General features: G+C 41.4%; 1 protein-coding gene across 1 annotated transcript in view; it reads right to left on the bottom strand.

Annotated features, from left to right (window-relative positions):
- The window catches only part of KIF26B (kinesin family member 26B), a 315,318-nt gene that overhangs the window by 102,629 nt on the left and 198,005 nt on the right, over positions 1-14,684 (bottom strand). Inside the window, exon 5 of the mRNA XM_054162331.1 lies at positions 5,274-5,457. Within this exon, the coding sequence (XP_054018306.1) occupies positions 5,274-5,457 (184 nt within the window). The remainder of the gene's footprint in view (positions 1-5,273; positions 5,458-14,684) is intronic.

Below are 14,684 nucleotides of genomic sequence, written 5' to 3'. Positions count from 1 at the left end.
TAATCTGAAGGTATACATTATTTAGCAAAAGGAGCCTGGGCTCTTCAAGTGGGAGTCCTGGGACTACAGGAATAAATAGTAAGCACAACATCACAAACCACAGTTCATTTTGCTAATAGGTTGAAATTACTTCCCTAAGAAGGTTCAGTGGTAGCAGAAACCTTTTGCATAAAGATATTTTGACACACAAATATTACCATTTTATTTTCAAATTATCAAATACCAACAAACAACAATTCACATAAAAATACATAAGGAAAGTAAACTAATCTCTGCTCAACTATAACAAATACTTCTGGGTGCCACATTTTTATAAGACTACACACAGGAAAATAATAAATGAAAGACATCACAGAGATGACATCCATTCATCCTAAACTCTGTACCACCTGAAACCAACCAATTTATTACAGCTGGCATAAAATTTTTCATGCAAGTTGTTTTTCATGGTTACTGTGGAATTCAGCAAACAAACACCTTTCACAGAAAGAACTTTACAGATTTTCATCAAAAGTCTTGGTATAGTTTTGGTTTTGTTTCACAGAAAATGGAGGCAGGGGAAAGGAAAAAGCAAGCAGATTGGAGAGCAAATCTAAGGAAACTTTACTAGAATGTCATTGTACAAGCTAATCTGAGTGCAGGCATAGGAGAATTCATTTCTGCTTGGAATGTCTTTTTGCCCTCTTTCTTGGCTCTCTGTCTGAAAGGACAAATCAGACTTAAGGAGTACGTTCAAGAAAACAATAGGACTTGGAGCAACTGCACATGAGGTCACTCAAGACAGCGGCACTCCATGTGTAAACCCAGGAAAAGCAATCTGCCCTTCTCAGAGTATGACAATTCAAAGACAACTGAAAGAAAAATAATGCTAAGTTGTGGCAGCCTATGGAGCAGGACTGTCACTCAGTCCAAAATAATACTCTTTGCTTTCAGGAAATAACTGGGGATATCACGTTACTTGCTACCCAGGATCAGCTCAGAGTTCACGTGTATGTTGTGATCCATAAAAGCACCACTGCTAATATATTTGCAACACAGTCACAAACCATTTCTTTTACTTCATGAGGAACTTTCTGGAAATAAAAGACAGTGAAGAATGAGATTCTTTGTTGCACTCATTTTGAGACTGCTGTATTTCTGCTAGGGTCAATGGTGTATCTAATGTCAAAGTAAAATCACAGAATCACCAAGGCTGGAAGACACCTCAAAGATCATCAAGTCCAATCTGTCACCACAGATCTCATGACTAAACCATGGCACCAAGTGCCATGTCCAATCCCCTCTTGAACACCTCCAGGGATGGTGACTCCACCACCTCCCTGGGCAGCACATTCCAATGGCCAATCACTCTCTCTGTGAAATACTTTCTCCTCACCTTGAGCCTAAACTTCCCCTGGTGCAGCTTGAGACTGTGTCCTCTTGTTCTGGTGCTGGTTGCCTGGGAGAAGAGACCAACCCCCTCCTGGCTACAACCTCCCTTCAGGTAGTTGTAGACAGCAATAAGGTCTCCCCTGAGCCTCCTCTTCTCCAGGCTAAGCAACCCCAGCTCCCTCAGCCTCTCCTCACAGGGCTTGTGCTCAAGGCCTCTCACCAGCCTCGCTGCCCTTCTCTGGACACATTCAAGTGTCTCAATGTCCTTAAACTGAGGGGCCCAGAACTGGACACAGTACTCAAGGTGTGGCCTAACCAGCGCTGAGTACAGGGGCACAATGACCTCCCTGCTCCTGCTGGCCACACTATTCCTGATACAGGCCAGGATACCATTGGCCTTCTTGGCCACCTGGGCACACTGCTGGCACCTCCAGGTCCCTTTCTGTTTGGCTCTCCAGTGGCTCTCCAGCCACTCTGACCCCAGCCTGTAGCTCTGCATGGGGTTGTTGTGGCCAAAGTGCAGCACCCAGCACTTGGATTTGTTAAATGTCATCTTGTTGGACTCTGCCCATCTGTCCAGTCGGTCAAGGTCCCTCTGGTGATTATGCAGTCCCAAAATTTCATTATTAATACCACCTTCCTCCTTCTATGAAGCTAAACTTCAACTTACAAATTTCCAGACTGGTGTGGTTTAATTTGAGAGGCCTTTTGTAAGAATAGGTGTGAAGCATGCAACCCAAATACATACTTTTTAATTCTCTTTGTCAGTTTAGATTCTTCAGTGTTGCCCACATCCATACTAACTGAGTTGGTCATTAACTTTTAAATATGTTGCTGATAGACAAAGCCTCCTAGTTTAACTTATATGCTAGCACCTGACAGCTGAGAAACTCCACAGCTGTAAATAAAGCATTGTCATCAATTCTGCAATGAGAAGTAGAATCTCTGACATTTCTAGTAGTGGAAATATAAAATGGCAACCATTTGGTGGCAATTTTTACAAACTGTGAACTGACATTTAACCTCAAAGGCTAAGCTTTGAAGTACTTGATTTCCTATTCTGCACCATCTTGGACCTACCCTGGCAAACTGATAGTTCTCAAAACGACACCAAGTCAGTGACACTCAGCATCTGTGCACAGGCTTCCAGACCCCTAGCAAAGAGCCTTTCCTCCAGGAAGCCTGACCTGGGTCAGTCCGTGCTCTGCTGTCCCTCAGGAATCTCAGAAACCCAGAATCCTTGGCAACAGCCAGTCTTTCAGCTCCAGAGAACTAGATTTTCCAGTAACAAACTGTTGCCCAGCCCACTTGAACTCAAAGAGAAACAGAGTTTTATCACACTTGCTGGATTGCTGTTAAAATAGTATTTAAACAAAAAAAAAAAAACAGAAAAAATAATCCTAAGTGACTGAAAATAATGCTGAGCTTCCCTGAGCCCACTTCCTCCAGGTCCACATCCTATAAATTTACACCCTTACAGAGGACATTATCTAAGAGAAAATGCTGAGAAAGGAGCATGCTAAAAACTATGCTACCTATCAAAAAATAATGCCAGACAGAACATGTCTAAATAACAATAAAAATTAAACGCAAACAGGCTGGAAATCCCACTACCTCATCTGAAGTTTTCCCAGTCTGCTAGATAAATTACATTGTTATCATGCAGTTATTCACTTACTATGTCTTGCACCTATATCTGAGATCTTAAAATTAATATTATGCCACATCAGTAAACTGATGGGAAACTTTGATGAAAGAGTATGAGCTTCAGGTCATAATTATAGGGTAACTCGCAGAAGAAAGCAAAGCGGTGAAAAATGAAACTTAATTCCAGAAACCGCAGGTTAGAGATATTTTTTCTAATGGAAATGTGGGGGGAAAAAAATTCTCTATTTTGACTTGTTGCGGTTTGAGCTGGGTGCCCCCTGATGTGTTTACTTCCTGTGTCCAGAAGTCCAGCCCAGAGGGGTGGACACAGGAAATTGTGTATTACCATAATTCTTTGCACCACTATAAGATCCAGTGCAGGGTCTAGCACTTTCTCTTTCTTCCTCCTCCGCCAGCCGGTAACTGGGGGAGATGTCTCCTGGCTTTGGGCCTGGCTAGGCCCAAGGCCACGGGGGATGGGCAGTCTCAGGCCTGGCCAGCTGAGACTAGCCCAGCAGAGGGAGGGGGAAGAAGGAGCCCTGGGGGTCTTGGGTGCACCCTTAGGTGGGGATGGGATGTTCCTGGGTTTGCTTTGGGATTTCTCTTTGTCACTGCGCTTCTGGCTTTCTGTAAACATTCACTGCTTTCTATTTAAACTTTCCATCACTTTTGCAATCCGTTTGTTTGAGTTGTTATTTCTGCCCATGGTGGGGAGGGGGTCTGCCTCAACCCATCACATGACTAATATGAATTAACCTCATTTGGTTTACTGCTTTGGAGAGGCATATGTTAAAGCATTTTTTTAAAATCTCTTAGTTATTTCTCATACAGTCTTACAGCTATAGCATGGTAATTCCAAACTGGCATTTTACTTTTATTCAGATGCAATCTGTTCCAAGCCCAGAAAAGTAAAAACTCTGAGATTACCACTATTGTAAATAGTTTCCATAGCTACGTCTAACAAAATGAACAGGTTCAAAATCACTCCTCCTCCCATTAAAGTCAGAGTATGCTTCATTATGGAATTTTATAGGAACGTGGCATTTGTACATGTCTTTCCACTTTCCAGGCCAGAGGAAAGGAACGTAGCCCGATGCAAAGGGAATCCCTTTTCAAACAGGCATTAAAACATCCATAGAAGTATTAACACTGTTCTTTGGTGGAGGGAGGCTTAGGGTTAGGGTTGAGAGGGGAGTGGGAGGGAACAACCAACCAAAAAAGAACCCCCAAAAAACCCACAACAACAAACCAACAAAACCACACAAATCAACACACCCAAATTAACAACAACCTGGAGCTCCATAACATAACAGAGTATCCAAAATCAGCAATTAAAATTCATAAGCCCATCCTGGGCTTAGCACTTCTAGATCATACATTATAATTTCTCTTCTAAACCCAAAGATTTTCACTGAATTCATTGTCAGTGCTTAGTAATCAAAGAATATGGAAAAGCCACAAACACAGACGCTTGCATAAGAAACTACCTTGATTAAAGCAAACTGCTGTCCTCAGCAACTGCACACATGTATTCCCAAATCTAATATGCCAGGCTCTCCATTTGTTGCAGGGAAAAAGGGTGGGCCACTCAAAACAACAAAGCAACACTTAAAATATAGCCACCTCTTCCATTGCTTCAATCATTTTCCATTCTAATAGTGCACCTAAACAGCATTTTAAGAGGATATGATTATGAAGAATGAGAGGAAATATCATGATGGAAAAAGAAGAAATTCATCATTATCCAGTTTTGGGTTGTTTGGGTTTTTTTTTTTTGTCAGGTATTTGGCCCAGCCTTGTCATGACTGTACTGGAAGAAACCTAGGAAACATAAGCAGAAGCAAATTATAGTGTATCCATTCAAGACACCAGCTTGGACATCAATGGGATTGGGAACCCACAATATGCCACAGCAAGAAACTGCTATGCAGTTTAAACAGCCACAGAGAAATCCCAGCAGAATGGACATCAACACTACCTAAGCAGCATGTGGTCCCAGTGCAAGCATGGTTATTGTGGCTGACCCTTGAAATGTATTACTGCTGTAGTTAGGTCTGTCTGCACTCAAGAAAATTTCGTTTCCATTAGAAGTTCACTTGCATTAAGCAACTTCCATCATTAGGCCTTTGTACATGTGAACAGGAATTAATTTCAATATAGCCAGCAGAGAAGGGACACGGTCTTAATGTCTTTTTGTGAGCATAAAATCTTCCCCCAAAGAAAACAAGTATTTTAGTGATACTTGCAAGGCCTACCTTGCCCAAACCAGGAGTGTCTTTCACTTTGCTGACTGCTCTCAACAAACACGGTGGTGCAGGGGGTGGGGAAGTCTGAAGGATATTGCTGAAGCTGGTAGAGAAGAGAGTAGATTCAGGAACAGATGATGCAGAAGACCTGTGCTTCTTCTTTTTGGAAGACAGGTTCAACTTCTGAGCAGCTCTAGGGGGAAAATGCGAAGAGTAAGCTAAAACAATGCCAGACATTAATAAAATCAGACCAGGATAAAGGTATTCATCAGGTTACTATTTATATAGGATCTCAGTTTTGACCTGATTCATCACAATAGTTATATAATTTTTATTCCTTCATTCATTGTTAGTAGTTTAATGCTACTGACTTCACAACGTTGTTCCAAATTTACACAACATGCATTAAGCAGGGTCACAATCAAACCTCTGCCACTATCTTATCTGTAGAAACAATTCAGCCTGAAAGCTCCAAAGCCTTTAGTTAAGACAATGAGCCATACAGCAATTTCTGTTCTAAAATTAAGTTCAGTCACCAAATAGTTCACACAGATTTGTTTCCCAGTTACAAGCCTTTGATTTTGAAATGAATACTTGTGCAATGTTTGGATGCAAGTAGCCACTGCTAATTAATATTAAATGTTATGGGGAACTTCTGGAGGTGTAGCCTTGTATTACCTGTTTTAAATTTTTAGCACCTCTCGAAACACAAGCCAGTCTAAAAACTGAACAAACAGTGACCAATGAAAATATTGCTGTAGCAATATTGTTTGGAGACAGTCATACCAACTACAGCTGCATTAACCATTAAGCCAGGAAAAAAGAAATTAAAACTTTTTAATACTGTAGCATTCCATTCTAGTCTAGTCTAGTCAAGTCTAGTCTATTCATTCATAGTTAAAAATACTGAAGCTGGTGTAGATTTTAATTAAAAAGCTAAGCTTTTCTGAAACAGAAACATTCTTGGTTTGCAAAATGTTTTGTTTTGAGAGAATTCAACATTCAGTCTTTGTCGGAGTTGTTTTGTTCCAACACTTGTGTTCTGCAGTGTGAAGGGATAGTGTTAATATTAATCATGCCATTGTACAGTTTCCCTTTTATAAAATGAGCACTTAAAACAGAGCATACTACCTGGAGCACAACCTCAAAGGAGAGATGGATAATAACAAATCATGAGGCTACTTTCATGTTCAGTTTCACAGACCACATCTTATTGGAAGAGACCCTCAAAGGTCCAACTCCCCTGCAGTAAGCAGGGACACCTCCAACTCGATGAGGCTGTCCAGGGACACATCAAGTATGATCTTGAATGTCTCCAGGGATGGGGCCTCAACCATGGGCAACTTGTTCCAGTAGTTTACCAGTCTTATTGTAAAGGACTTCTTCCTTATGTCTAACCTAACTCTGCCCTGCTCCAGTTTAAAACCATTGCCCCTTGTCCTATCCCCACAAGCCCTTCTACACAGTCCTTCCCCAGTCTTCCTGTAGGTTCCCTTCAGATATTGAAATGTAACTATAAGATCTCCCTGGAGTCTTCTCTTCTCCAGGATGGAGATCCCAAGTTCTTTCAGCCTGTCTTCACTGCAGAGGTGCTCTAGCCCTCTGATCATCTTGGTGGCCCTCCTCTGTCTCTCTTGTGTTGGGGACTCCAGAGCTGGACCCAGTACTCCAGATGAGGTCTTTGGCAGACAAATTGTGCCTTAAGATAGGTGTAAAAGTAATCTGTGCTGGCAGTACAGACTACTGTCCTTACTTTGTTGAAGTGTTACAGTCAAGACCAATAATTCTAAATTCTCTTAAGTTTTATGAAGCTTTAGTGCCATTACAGTATATATTATCCAACACCAGACTTACAAAAGTAATTGCTTTATTTTATCCCAAGGTGTCAGCAAAAAAAAGACTGAACATATATATACATACACATATACAGAAAGAGAGAGACTCATTTCAGTATGCAAGTACCTTGTCTTTGTATCAGATGTCTCAGACACATGAACAAATTACTGCTGGATCTGAAGTTGCCATGTTAGCTGGTTGTGGGCACACTCTATGTATACTGCCAGTATGTATTCTTCTAGCCTATGGCAAGTGCAAAGCAGTTCCAGATACATTAGTTTTTAATAAGAGAAAAACACCATGAGGTTTTAATTGACCTGGCATAGAACTACAACTCAGAAGTTTCTATACCATCTCCTTGTCCTTTGTTCTGGAGTAAAGACCACAGTTCATAACCTGTCCCTCTCCTTTAACAAGATGGGTTTTTTTTTAATAGAAAAAAAAAATCAAAAAACATTGGCCAAAATCATAGCAAAAAGCACTATATTTTTTCTTTTCCTAGCAACACTTACAATTGTAGAATTTTTATGGTTGGAAATGACCTCAAGGATTGTCTAGTTCCAACCTCCCTACCATGGGGAGGGACACCTCATACTAGATCAGGTTGCTCAGTCATACATCCGGCCTGGCCTTAAAAAACTCCAGGGATGGGGCTTCCACCACCTCCCTGGGCAACCTGGTCCAGTCTCTCACCACCCTCATGGGGAAGAACTTCTTCCTAACATCCAATCTGAATCTACCCACTTCTAGTTTTGCTCCATTCCCCCTAGTCCTATCACTACCTGACAGCCTACAAAGTCCCCCAAAGCTTTCTTGTAGGCCCCCTTCAGATACTGGAAGGCCACAATAAGGTCTCCTCGGAGCTTTATCTTCTCCAGACTAAATAGTCCCAACTCTCTCAGTCTTTCCTCATAGGAGAGGTGCTTCAGCCCTCTGATCATCCTCGTGTCCCTTCTCTGGACATGTTCCAGCATGTCCAGATCCTTCCTGTAATAGGGGCTCCAGAACTGGACGCAGTACTCCAGGTGGGGTCTCAGCAGAGCAGAGTAGAGGGGGAGAATCACCTCCCTTGACCTTGTGGCTATGCTTCTCTTGATGCAGCCCAGGATGGGATAGGCTTTCTGGGGTGCAAGTGCACACTGCTGGCTCATGTTGAGCTTCTCATCCACCACCACCCCCAAGTCCTTTTCTTCAGGGCTGCTCTCAAGCCAGTTCTGCCCAGCCTGTATCAGTGCTTGGGAGTGCCCCGACCCAGACACAGGACCCTGCACTTGGTCTTGTTGAACCTCATGAGGTTGGCTTGTGCCCACCTCTCCAGCCAGTCAAGGTCCCTCTGGATGGCCTCCCTTCCCTCCAGCGTGTCTGCTGTACCACACAGCTTGGTGTCATCAGCAAACTTGCTGAGGGTGCACTCAATGCCACTGTCCATGTTGCCAACAAAGATGTTAAACAAGACTGGTCCCAGTACTGATCCCTGAGGGACTCGACTTGTCACTGGCCTCCACCTGGACATGGTCCCATTGACAGCCACTCTTTGCGTGTGACTGTCAAGCCAGCTCTTTGTTCATCCATCAAACCCATACTGCACCAGCTTGGACATGAGGATGCCGTGCAGGACAGCATCAAAGGCTTTGCTCAGGTCCAGGTAAATTATGTCATTTGCTCAGCCTCCATCTATTAATGTTGTGACCTCGTCATATAAGGCCACCAGGTTTGTCAGGCAGGATTTGCCCTTGGTGAAGCCATGCCGATTGTACCAAATCACCTCTTCATTATTCTTCTGCCTCAGCAGTGCCTCCAGGAGGCTCTGCTCCATGATCTTTCCGGGCACAGTGGTGAGACTGACTGGCCTGTAGTTCCCTGTGTCGTCCTTCTTCCCCTTTTTGAAAATGGGGGTTATGTTTCCCCTTTTCCAGTCAGTGGGGACTTTCCCAGACTGCCAGGACTTTTGGAATATAATAGAGAGCGGTTTAGCAACCTCATCCGCCAGTTCCCTCAGCACCCATAGCTACTTGGCCTGCCAAAACCTTGGCAGCCTAGTTTGACAGTTACAACCTTCGAGATTGCATTCAAATGGAAGAAGCCACATTTTCCTTTTGTATTTTCAGCCTGCAACTGGTAAAGTGTATGAAAAAGTAATTAACTATTTCTCACAACTTCATGGGGTTTTCTGTTTTTCCTCAAGGAGAGAAAAATCAATGCATGGCAGGCCAGAAAATCATTTACAAGACCTATCAAACTTCACTGAATTTTGAGGGGAATCAAAAAGGTAATAAGCCTCAGGTAATTCCCATAGCATTTTAACCAGACGTAGGCTGCAGTATGACACAAACATGTACAGTGTGGCTGTCTTGTGAGCAAACTTTCCACGAGTAAAATCATTCAGTTTGGGCGGCCAGCATTACTCTGAACACAGCTGATGCTGACTCGACCCTGTGATGTAGCACAAGGTATTAAAAATTCTCACATTTAACTTTTCAAGGCAAATCAGAGGCCTGGCTCTCCCATGCAAACTCTCTGGACTTCCAGACTTCTCAGACAAAGCACCAAGCTACACCGTGAGACCTGATGCTTTGGTGGCTCATGGCCTTCCCGGCCCAGCCAGCAGCTGTTGACTCTGATCTTTGTACAGGAGCCAGATAATTTGTTTTCATTTAATATCCAGGATAATAGGACTCCAATTTCTACTTGAGACTATGCATAGCACTGCAATAATGGTAATGGCAATGATGGCAATATGACTTTACGTATTGACAATAAACCGATCATACGCCAAGTTACATTACCTCCCACTTGAGCCAAGTGACATCAGCTAGCAACTATGCAGGGATGTGCAGCATGCGCCCGGGCAATGCAAACCACTTTCCCATGCGTGCACTATGGCTGTGATACAGATTGTGTGCACAGAGACAAACAAGGAACTTGATGCAAATTGAATTTTTGAACTCCCTAATTCAAACTGTCTTAGACCACTGTGTGGACACACAACAGAATGGTCTTTAATGTCATTTTACTGAATTATCATCCAAAAGAATGCAGATTCAATCCAGTTTAGCCAACATACTTTGGATTCACCCCTTCAGTTAATTGGATAATTTTTTCCTGAGAGTCCCTATATAAACAAGTTCAATCCAAATAAAACTGATGGATTGCAGGCAGGAAAGGGCAAGTGCTTTGAATGTCCACCTGATCCATAGTAAAGACTGAGGTAATTTCCTGAAAGAACATTCCTTGCTTTGGGGGTTTTAAATTACAAATTTAATAAGAGATATCTTTGACAGTCAGAATGTTTTCACCTCCCACCTATCCATGGGCATGCTGGGATTTTCAAACACATTCATTGTAGACCTAAGTCCTGCACACTGGAAGACAATTCAAGACTGATATGAACTTTCTGAAGAGTTAAGATCCTCTGTGGTATTCATTGAAGAAATGAAAATAGACCAGCTTAGAGGCAATTCTGAGATGTGAGGGGGCAAAATATGGGTTTTGGAAACGTCTCTAGAAAGATGAATGAACATAATGGATTGAATAATTGAATTTTAACACAGAACAAAGGCACTGCTAGGGGTCATGCAAAGATCTCTGCTAAGAAAATTATTCATTCCATATATAAGAATGAATTGGCACATACAAGAATGAATTGGCAGCAACAGCTGAGACAAAATAAACGACATTATGGAAAGCTCTGTAAATATCTTGCTTAGAGAAGTCACTGGGTAATTGTTACAGTACAATATACATAAGGAAACACTGTGGAAAGAATAGTTGGAAAATTAAGTCTCCAAATTCACTTCTGCTGCTCACAAAAAGCAACTTCAGAAGCTAAGTACAAACCTATATATCCACTTGTTGCTAAGCAATAGTCAGCATAGGAAAAAAATCAAGCAAACAAACAAAAAAATCCCAAACACCAAACCACAAATGGTGTGACACAGCATTTAACCATAATAAAAGCCACCCTGCAATACATGCTGCTTGTGTGCCTCCAGCTCAGAGTGGACTGGGACTTCATTTGGCATAAATTCATATAAAGTCACAAACTTCAGTCAGGCTGGGTGCCCCAACACACCGAGTCATGGCATATATGCTTCCTCATTTAACTAAGAAAACAGACACTGCTGATGAAATTCAGGAGACACCTTCTTAGCTTGTCAGAAGACATTATTTTTTCACCAATGAATTCTCCAAGGCAAAATGAAAACTATAGGGTTTACTGTTAAAGTAAAGGTCTGTAAGATCAGCAGGCTCATTAGATTCAGAAGATCAGACATTTAAGTGAACACTTCAAATATTATTCACATTTAGGTCAGCAAAGGCCATCACTGATAAGTAACACTGGCTCTCATCCTTCAGTACATGACTACTCCTTCACCACTGACATCTGAAGACATTTCCTTAGGTGCATATCTGTGTATAATAGTTCATTACTGGATTTTCATACTACACTATAATGCATCCAGTACTAAGCACCTTTGGAAACAGAATTCTAGGGCCAGTCAGCTGGCATATCAATTTTTGTTTAAAAATGGAAATTAAAATATACTCAATTTCATATCGTATTTTCCACAAGGAATGCCTCTTATGATATGACGGCTAAACAGTTCTGACCCAGCTACCTTTAATGTAAATATTTGTAATTTTCATTAAAACTGAAAATCTAGTCTTCTTTATTTAGAGGTATAAATACTCTCTGCTCAATGCACTGTTCAAGGTGCAAGAGATGGCTTCCCAGAGAATCTGCTGGTTTGACAAGCCCAAAGGAGATTAATAATCTTGCCTAGTAATTCAAACACTACACTTATCCAAAAATACCTTGTCTGCTGCATCTTAGTGCTGGCTTGGAAAATGCATGGAAGTTTAGCTGAGAATTCAGTCTCCTGAACAAGCTAACAAACTCTCAGTATATTTGTGCAGACACATCACTAGTTATAAAATACATCTGCATTTGTGACCAACACTGTTGGTTATTCAAAGTGAGACGTTCATATCCTGCAGTCTTAGACTGCACACCTAAAAGTGGAAGATGCTGTTACCAAGCCTCATCCTCAAAACCAAAACACTATCAAAGAGGGGTTTGATTTGTTATTTTTCAAACCCCAGCCACAATTCTTCATGCAGAAAAAGTAGATATTCTTGACTGTCACATGCTAAGTAAAATGTAATATTTTCAATAACTGATGGAACAGCAGACAAAAATACACTGGAAGCCTGCCACAGTTTTGATTGTTTCCAACTCAAATATTTGCAAATAGAGATTGGCAGTAAATTTTCTGGTTTGGGTAACATGCTTATATAAAATGAGGAATCATATCATACAGATCCTCATAAAGCTTGAAGGTGAAAACCAATAGAACACATCAAAATTACAACCATGCAGGCTTTTGAGGGTCACTCAACAGCCGTTTCTTCTCTGGGATCTTTAGTTACTGGATTACGTTGCTTATCTGCTGCTTATACAAACTGAGCATGGGGCACTAAGTGGGATGCTCACATTTTCTAATTATATGGATATAAACTAGCTTCTCTGAATCATCAGCAAAAGTGATTCTGTTCCTCCCAATCACCTGCAGAGGTGATGCAGGCTCACTAAGGTCATGTTACAGCCAAGATGACCTGAGTACTATCACCGAAGGAAAGGCCCCATACTTGTCCCTGCTCTGTCAGCATACTTCCTTTCCCTTCCTTGATTCTTTCCTCACATTTATTTTGACTCGCCTGCTACTGCTTTAACCTCCTGTAATGGATCATGCCAAAGACTGTTCTAAATCATGCTTCTTTGACGCGGTTAATACATCTGAATTACTATGGCAAGCACTTCTCCAACCTTAAAATCTGAGGCATGTTGTACTAAACAGGATTTCATGCAAAATCTCACCTTTCTATTTGAGGGCTGTGATCTGTCCAGGAGTCATGGCTTCCTTTGTGCCATGCCTTTCTTTGCATCTTCCAAAGCAGAGAGAACAGGGATGCTTTACAGAATATTTAACCATCCAGTTAACTGCCACGCTCTGCTGCAAGCAGGCAGGTTGCCTCTATATCATCTTCTACAAACTAGGGATACTGCCTGAGAAGCATAATCCATGGCAGAGTAAGAATGACCTCTAAGGGGTTTTTTTCTAGTACTTTTACACCTTTATATGGAACACTGTGGTTCACCCAGAGGGAAGAACAATGACAGAGTGACAAATATGGCATTTGTCCTCTTGGAAAGCAGGGAATGTGAGCTTCCCACATGCCCTCTCAGCCCACATTCCCTGCTTCTGAACAAGACTTACAAGCTGCCAACGAGAATCAGGGCAATTTCACCCCACTTTAATTATCTGTGTGGCCAGACTCAAGACTGTGGTGTTGCAGCCTAGTAAGACATGTAAAGAATGAAATAGGAATCCACTGAGGAACATTTCCTAGATTTGTAGTTCCAGTAAGATTCTTAGTATTCATATGTAATTATTTTACAATGTCTTTAAAATCTGCAGATAATTTGAGCTTCCTGTTTATGCTGTAGAAGGTATAATAAACATCTCGCTAATACCCAGAAAACACTTGCCCCTTATTGTTCTCTTTATTTTTATGTATGTATTCAATTTCATAGCAACAATAAAGCTGCCCCAGGCTGCAATCTTTCACTTCTTGGGTGGCTAATTCAGAGGTTTTGGCCACAGTGCCTTTGTGACTATGGTCCCCCTGGAACTGTGCTGTAACTCTCCAGAAAGTCATTAATTTCAACATTTAATTCTATGAGTCAAAATACTGTTTCAAACCTTATTCAGGGCAGGTCTTATAAAATATGAGGATTGACACACACAAGTAATCTCGGTAAAATTCACAGATCAGACCCTACTTTTATATCAAGTTCAAATTTGTGTAAATTCATCAGCAACAGAGCTTCTCCTATGTTGACAAGACGAATATACTTGAGGATGAGTAGCTTAATGACAACCACAAAGTCCCACGCAAGTATATTTGACACAGTTGTTATTTGGGTGAGAATTCCAGTTTTAGAGGATATGACAAGATACCTAACAAACCACTTCTCACATCATTACTGTTGGATACACAAGATTCCCTTTGCCAGGTATTACTGTATTCCAGTAAAGATCTTTTACCTAATTAGAAGTTCCTGAAAAAACCCAGTTCAGTGACAGACATCCTTCTGTCTTTGGCAACAGGATCATGTACAGAGATGATGTTGACCAAAAGATAACATAACAAATCAACTATTACAATTGGAATTTCTACATGAAATCATACCCTTGCTCCTTCAATAGTACCCAAGGAAACTACATCTTGACTCAATAGCTCAGTATCTTTATCTATTGAAAGGTCATTTCTGCTTGCTTGCTTTCTGTGCTTAGCAATCAAACACAGAAGACAAACCACTACTCTTTTTTTTTTTTTTAAAGAATAGGTAGAGGTTGTTTTACTTTCCTCTCTGAAAAGTATTTTATATAAAATGTTAGTCTGACAGATGACAGTGCTCACAGTATTATCCTGCTCTTGGAAAGCTCTGAGGATGAGCAAGGTATGTGTTACTGCATGCTCAATGCATGAAGCAAGATGAACCACTATACTTGGATAAAA

Source organism: Dryobates pubescens, chromosome 6 (genome assembly GCF_014839835.1).
Source record: "Dryobates pubescens isolate bDryPub1 chromosome 6, bDryPub1.pri, whole genome shotgun sequence".
In the NCBI taxonomy this organism is placed as follows: domain Eukaryota; kingdom Metazoa; phylum Chordata; class Aves; order Piciformes; family Picidae; genus Dryobates; species Dryobates pubescens.
The sequence above is the reverse complement of the archived record's forward strand: the minus strand, read 5'-3'. Positions and strand labels throughout refer to the sequence as shown.